The 6,976-nt window shown below is 38.0% G+C and overlaps 1 protein-coding gene across 2 annotated transcripts; it reads left to right on the plus strand.

Moving 5' to 3' along the window:
• The first annotated feature begins 247 nt into the window (after positions 1-247).
• Positions 248-6,256, plus strand: LOC109236817 (transcription factor PIF3-like). Of its 2 annotated transcripts, XM_019403048.1 has the most exons (9): positions 248-704; positions 1,080-1,249; positions 1,517-2,660; positions 2,762-2,866; positions 2,978-3,043; positions 3,510-3,575; positions 3,666-4,178; positions 5,465-5,591; positions 5,821-6,256. In XM_019403048.1, the coding sequence occupies exons 2-9, from the start codon at positions 1,161-1,163 to the stop codon at positions 5,832-5,834; spliced, it is 2,124 nt and encodes a 707-aa protein (XP_019258593.1). In that variant the 5' UTR covers positions 248-704; positions 1,080-1,160; the 3' UTR covers positions 5,835-6,256. The 2 variants fall into 2 exon arrangements, with proteins under 2 accessions (XP_019258593.1, XP_019258592.1); XM_019403047.1 differs by having other exon boundaries at positions 5,465-6,256.
• Positions 6,257-6,976: the final 720 nt, after the last annotated feature.

The following is a 6,976-nucleotide window of genomic DNA, read 5'->3' on the forward strand; positions in this document are numbered from 1 at the left end:
ATCAGACCAACGGTTTCCATCCCTGTAAAATAAACACAATTCTTTTTTTTGGTAGTGAAAATAAACACAAAATTAATCATACTACAAACCCGACAATAGTAGTCCAACAAATACTCCAAAAGGGTAAATATGACTGTGGTTAAGTTATTAAGTGTACTTTTTCTTAACCATGGTTAAAAGCACAACAGATTTGGAAACTGATGCTCTCTGTTTAATTTAAGCTAAAAAGCAAGCAAGTAGTACTATACATTCTTCTTGTGATTTCTTTCTGTACAAAAATATATACTGTGGAGAGTGCCTTCATACCTCGGCCACCTGCAAAATTCCCAAGCCTTTCGCCGCCTTCTACTACTACCCAATATCCTCTCTTTGAAATCTTTTTTACTCATTACTTTCTTTTCTTTATTTGTCCCTCCTCTCTCTCTAAATTCTTCTTTACATTTTCGAGAAGTACAGTTGTTTTTCTTGGAGCTCAAAAACCCAAGTGGGAGTTTAGCTGTGAATATTTGTACTTTTTTGGAAAGCTAGGTTGAGCATGTGGAGACCCAAATATTGGTGTTTTCAAGAATAAAAGAATTTATCTTTGTTGAAGTAAATAATACTTAGTTCAAGACTGAGATTTTCTTGCATAAAGTTTGGTGCTTTTTTCATTTGGATGAGAGCTGATCTTGGACCTGAGTGTTAATTTGGTGTGTTTTGAAGAGGTGGGTTTTGTTTTAAATTAACTAGTAATTTTTTATATTAGTGTATAAATAATTGTGGGTTGTTAATTAATTTAAGATATCTTGAAGGGTTTTGTACTCTAATGATTGAAATTGAATAAAAAGATTGAACTTTTTAACTCAAGGAAAGCTCAAGTTGGTTGCTTTATTATTTTAAAGTATCTTATGAAACCCCATTAAACAATTGGGGCTTTGACTGATAACTTAATTATTTATAATTTTACTACTGTTATGGGTTTTATATAATTTTACTCATTAGGACATTAGTTTATGGAAACAGTTTTTGGTTTTCCGTGTTATATGCTTGAGACTTCTAAAATTTTGGATTTTTGCTGGAAAAAAATGCTACTGGACCAGGTGTTGAAGGGTTCCTAATAATGTCAGAGTGCCCAAAGTTGGAGCAATTCTGAGTTAGCAGTTATCACAGTTCTCTACATCATGCCTCTCTCTGAGTTTTTGAAAATGGCTAGAGGGAAGCTTGAATCTGGCCAACAGAAAATCTCATCTACAACTCATCTCTCTTCTTTGTGAGTACTGTTTCCATTTTTGCATTTTGTTTTATGCCTTTATTAATTTGATTGGAACTAGTTGATTTGATATTTAGCTAGTTGGTTGTTTGCTATGTTTGTGCTTTTACTGAGCCGAGGGTCCGTCGAAAACTGTCTCTTTACATTCACAAGGTAGGAGTAAGGTTTGCGTACACACTACCCTCCCAAACCCCACTTGTTGGATTACACTGAGTTTGTTGTTGGTTGTTTGCTATGTTTTGAGAAATTTTCTTGGTATTTATGCAGTCCTGAGAATGACTTGGTTGAGCTTGTATGGGAAAATGGTCAGATTATGATGCAAGGCCAGTCCAGTAGTGCTAAGAAGAGCCCTATGCCTAATAAACTACCATCAAATGCCTCAAAGATTGGGAAGTTTGGTGTGATGGACTCTATGTTGAATGATATGCCATTATCTGTGCCCGCTGATGAACTGGATTTGATTCAAGAGGATGAAGGGGTGCCTTGGTTAGGTTATGCAGCAGATGATAGTCTTCAACAAGATTATTGTTCTCAGTTTTTGCCTGAAATATCTGGTGTGACGGCAAACGAACCATCCGGACAGAGTGAATTTGGTTTAATAAATAAGAGAGGTAGTTCCGATAAGATGATTAGGGATTCACATAGTGTTCCTATTCATAATGCTGGTAATTTTGAGCTAAGAAAGGTTTCTCCTTCTTCCAAATTTAGCCAGTTATGTTCATTGGCACCTCAGAAAGGTCATCTAGAATCAGGAGTTTCAGATGTCTTTAGCAGTAAAATTAGCTATACTCCAGTGTCAGTGTATGGGGATTCAGGTCAAAATCAAGCTGCAGCTGGTGAGGTCAAAAGCATTAAAATCCAAAAGCAACGTATGCCTGGAAGTTGCTCCAGCTTGCTGAACTTCTCGCATTTCTCAAGACCTGCTACATTTGTTAAAGCAACTAAGCTTCAAAATATTACTGGGGGCTTAGTCTCAGATTCATCTACCTTAGAAGCAAAGGGAAGTAAAGAAGGAGAAAATGTGACAAATAGCCACAATCATGTTAATGCTGCAGCAGTCGAAGACTATTTAAGTTCCAAGAAGGAAAATGACCTCCATTATCCAACTAATGTGGTACCTTCTCAACTCGAGTCAAGAGCGTCTGGGGCTAGCTTTCACGATAGATCATGTCGCGTTGAACAGTCTGATAATGTATTCAGAGATAATTCGAGTAATAGTGACAACACCCCTGGTCAGTTTACTGGTGCAAAGGCAAAGCCAGATACAGCTGATGGTGAGAGAAATGCTGAACATGGGGTTGTTTGTTCATCTGTATGCTCTGGTAGCAGTGCAGAGAGAGGATCAAGTGATCAGCCTCATAATCTAAAGAGGAAATCCCGAGATAATGAGGATTCCGGGTGTCCAAGTGAAGTAAGTTTATTGTTTAAAGGCCATTATTTTTAACATCGTTTTGTAGTATCTTACTTCTTTGTTAGGATGTTGAGTCTGTAAAGGAAATATCTTTTGTTCAGGATGTTGAAGAAGAATCTGTTGATATCAAAAAAACTTGCCCTACTCGAGGAGGTACAGGTTCAAAGAGAAGCCGAGCTGCAGAGGTGCATAATTTATCTGAGCGGGTGAGCTAACCATTACCATATCATCCTTTTTTTTTTTATGCCTTTTCTGGTTGTAAATTTTCGTAAGACAATTTGGATATAAATGCATTCTGATTCATTTTGTGCAAACAGAGGCGAAGGGATAGGATTAACGAAAAGATGCGTGCATTACAGGAACTAATACCCAACTGCAACAAGGTAAAAGTCTTTGGATAAGTTAAAGTCATGCTGAGAAGTTGATATATTTGATTTTGTCTATGCCTTTTTTGTAATCCCTGTAAGATTGGAAAGGGATTTTTCTTTTGGTGTTTTGCATACTTGTAATTACTACAACAATTAGTGCTAGCTACAATCACCTTTCTCTATAAGAAAAGGAATCAGTCTATTCTTTTCTACCTTACCTCATCAAGCAATCAGCTTTAAGCTAGTTAAAAACTAAGAAAACGTCAGTAAGTTTATTTGAGCTCAATGCATAAGCTAGAATAAGATTGTGCTGTTTTTTCACTCATATATTTCAAATGCTTTGAAACTGACACGGTTTATTTGATGAAATGTTGCTGGTAATCTTAAAATTAGCCATCACCCAACCTTATTGCATCCTAACTCCTTTTCCTGTAGTTTCTCATTTTCAATCATTTTGATGGCTTTCCTTATTGATTGCTAGGCGGATAAAGCTTCAATGCTTGATGAAGCTATTGAATATTTGAAGACACTTCAACTGCAAGTACAGGTTAGATGATGGTCTTCTATGCTTTCTTTAAGAACTGAGAGTTAGAGTCATAACTACAGTTGCTAACTGGCTCATCCTCTTATTTTGCAGATAATGTCTATGGGAGCAGGGTTTTGTGTCCCGCCAATGATGTTTCCTGCTGGAGTGCAGCACATGCATGCTGCTCAAATGCCACATTTCTCTCCAATGGGTTTTGGGATGGGTATGGGAATGGGGATGGGCTATGGAATGGGTATGCTTGAGATGAATGGTAGATCCTCTGGCTGCCCTATTTTTCCAATCCCCTCTGTTCAAGGATCGCATTTTCCGTCACCTCCAATTTCTGCCTCTGCTGCTTATCCAGGAATCGCTGTATCCAATCGTCATGCCTTCGCACATCCTGGTCAAGGACTTCCCATGCCAATCCCACGACCATCTTTGGCTCCTTTGGCAGGGCAAGCATCAACTGGTGCTGCTGCCCCTTTGAACGCTGCAAGGGTAGGAGTTTCAGTGGACAGACCGAGTGTACCACCGATTTTAGATTCCAAGAATCCAGTACACAAGAACTCACAGATAGTCAATAATGCTGAATCTAGCCTCCCAATAAATCAGACATGCAGTCAGGTGTGTATTTTTATCAAGGACTTATCATGTTCTATCTATTGAAAAGGAGAAAAAAAGAAGAAGTGAACGAAGTGAAAGAAAACAGGCATTATAAACTCTGATTGCCGGAGAATAGAAGTTACTGATTCCTATATACAGTCTCTTTGTGTGTAGTGATGACATGTATAAATGGATTCAGACACAGCATTATTCTGTAGATAAAGATTCATGTTTATGAACAATTAGTGGAAGTGGAGAGAGAGAGTGTTTATTATTGAGGAGTCAATGCTACATATATTTGGTGATATTTTTCTGTTGAGAGGAGAATAAACTGAAGAAATATTAAATGTAATTGAAGATATACAGGGTGCAACTCATAACTGTCTTGTCTTCTTTTTCTTCTACATGAAATGGCCGATTATCTGTTACGAAATATAGAAGTATAAAGGTGGAATCTATAACAAGGTTTTCCGTTTCGGACCTCATTTGCCATTATGTCACAACTGCTGCACAGCTCTGTATAGCTGTAATTAGGAGTATGTTACATATGAAAACTAAAGCTGATTTTGAAAAAAAGCTGATATCTCGTAGGGAGCTTGTTAGGGAGACTAGGGATGCACCTAATGTTCATTAGCCAACAAGGGGCCTGTAGGTGTGCCAACAACAACAACAGCAACAACAAAACCCGATGTAATCCCACAAGTGGGGTTTGGGGGGGGGGGGAGGGGGGTAGTGTGTACGCAGACCTTACATGTACCTTGTGAAGACAGAGAGACTGTTTCCAATAGAAGTGTGCCAGCTTGTTCATACTTCAATATTCAGGAGCAACTCAGAATTCTTCTAGGGTCACACATGCTGCTGTTGGTTCCTAGTGCTGTTAGATATTTCTCAAATTCTATGGCAAGTAGCTTGGTATCTAGTTGGTGATTTAGGCAAATGCTTTGAGTTTCTTCATGGTTGTCACCGGCTTACTAGCACACACTTGGTGACACTTTGAATTTTCTGGTTCCATAGTTGGTTCATGATTTTCCATGGTAGTTGCATTTAAATTGACATATTTTACTTCTGTTTCTGTCCCTAAGCTGAGGGCCAATTACTAATACTGTAAAACTGCTCCTGTATTATCCTGATTCCTGGGCCAAGTGTAAATTCGTCTAACATAATAATTGCTTGCAGTCATGGACCAGAAATATTACTGACCCTTGGTATATTTTGCTTTTGACTCTTGGCGAGCTAAAAGTCTTCCTTGTCGTCAGATAACATCAGCACTGCATAGTCTTAATAAGTTCTCTTTCCTGCTATATCAGGTGCAAGCAACAAATGAAGTTCTGGACAAATCAGCTTTGGTGCAAAAAAATTGTCAACTCCTTGATGTTACTGATAGTGAAGCTAATAACTTGACCAGCCAATCAGATGTGCCCGGAAGTGAAGCTGGTGAGTTTGTATTAGAAAAGACTCTGTGACATTCATTTGATCAGTGGCAACTTAATGCAGTGAGGAGCAACTTCGTTCGTTATACTAAGATGTAAAAGTGAAGTTCTTTCCTATTATATTGCAAATCTCGGCCAAAACACCCTTTGTTGTACATATGTTCCTCGCTTTTGGGTATGCAACCTGGAAGAAATTTGAGTATTTCACTGAATGATCCGAGTCTTTTATACAGGTTCCAGTTCGTAGTCACAACTTTATGTTTTGATCAATGAATGAGAAGAAGTCATTTTCTCATTCAGTGGAAGGTCCCCTCTTTTAAATCCGGCCAGTATGCAGTTCTGAAATCTAATTGCTGCTAACTATAGGGTTCCATGCTGGTTTTTGTGACTACCATCGGAATGTAGCATCAACATAGAGTACGAATGCACAGATTTTGGTAATGTAAAGAGAGACCATAATTTTCTCCTTCAAATGTACATCCTAAAAGCAGTTGTAGCATACTTCTTCCCACTCTCCCCATGAAGGATCAAGTATTTGGCATCTCAACTGTGTTATGTGTACCTGACATATCAACATGTTGTTTACATAATAAGAAAGCGCAAGGGAGTTCTCATTTATTCATCTGTACCTTTCAATATCAATGAAACCTTCTCTTTCTCTGGTGATCATTTTATGTCTTTGGTATTTTTCTCCAAGCAGAGTAGGTGCAGTAATATGAAGCATTTTGTGAAAATTTCAAACCCTCCTCTTCCCAACTAATTATGTCCCTCTTAGTTTATAGTAAGATATAAGGAGGCTTTTCTTCGCATCTGCCTAGTCCTTGATAGATAGAGTTATTCGATAAATGGAATAGTTGAGATGGTGCAAGTTGGTTTGGACAATATTGTTATTTAGAAAAGCGTGCTGATTTGCTTTTATCATCCTGCTCACGTTCTTGATTCTCTAGAAACAACTCATAAACCTTTGAAACAAGGGAAAGATTGTGAAAAGAAAGTCATTAATTCAGTGTTTTTATTGTCCCCACTCCATCAACGTGAAAATTACTAATTTAACGTGTATTGACTTTGTCTTAACCGATCCATGGTTGAACGATGATACAAGTCTTGAATATTGAAAGTTGGTTATAAGATTTTAAAAGGTGAGAGTCACAGATGAGAAGGAAGTATACAGGAACAGTCCTTTCACGTCATCAATCCAGCTTGATTGCCAATACCGGCGATATTATTGCACATGTAACTGTATGCCCCAGTTGTTGTTCCTCTTTTGATTCAATTAATTTTCTGTGATGAAAATTGTGCTATGCGTAGCATCGTTGTAAAGGAGAAGACGTGTTGTCTCCTCATCCCTTCTTTCTACTTTTATATATATGGTGGGGTTCTCTTTGCCTA

This window comes from Nicotiana attenuata, unplaced genomic scaffold (genome assembly GCF_001879085.1).
Source record: "Nicotiana attenuata strain UT unplaced genomic scaffold, NIATTr2, whole genome shotgun sequence".
NCBI lineage: Eukaryota > Viridiplantae > Streptophyta > Magnoliopsida > Solanales > Solanaceae > Nicotiana > Nicotiana attenuata.

Coding starts and splice junctions, on each gene's coding strand:
- LOC109236817 (XM_019403047.1), top strand. CDS start 1,161: ATGCCTCTCTCTGAGTTTTTGAAAATGGCTAGAGGGAAGCTTGAATCT. Junction 2,661..2,761: donor ATTCCGGGTGTCCAAGTGAA/GTAAGTTTATTG, acceptor TCTTTTGTTCAG/GATGTTGAAGAAGAATCTGT. Junction 2,867..2,977: donor TGCATAATTTATCTGAGCGG/GTGAGCTAACCA, acceptor TTGTGCAAACAG/AGGCGAAGGGATAGGATTAA.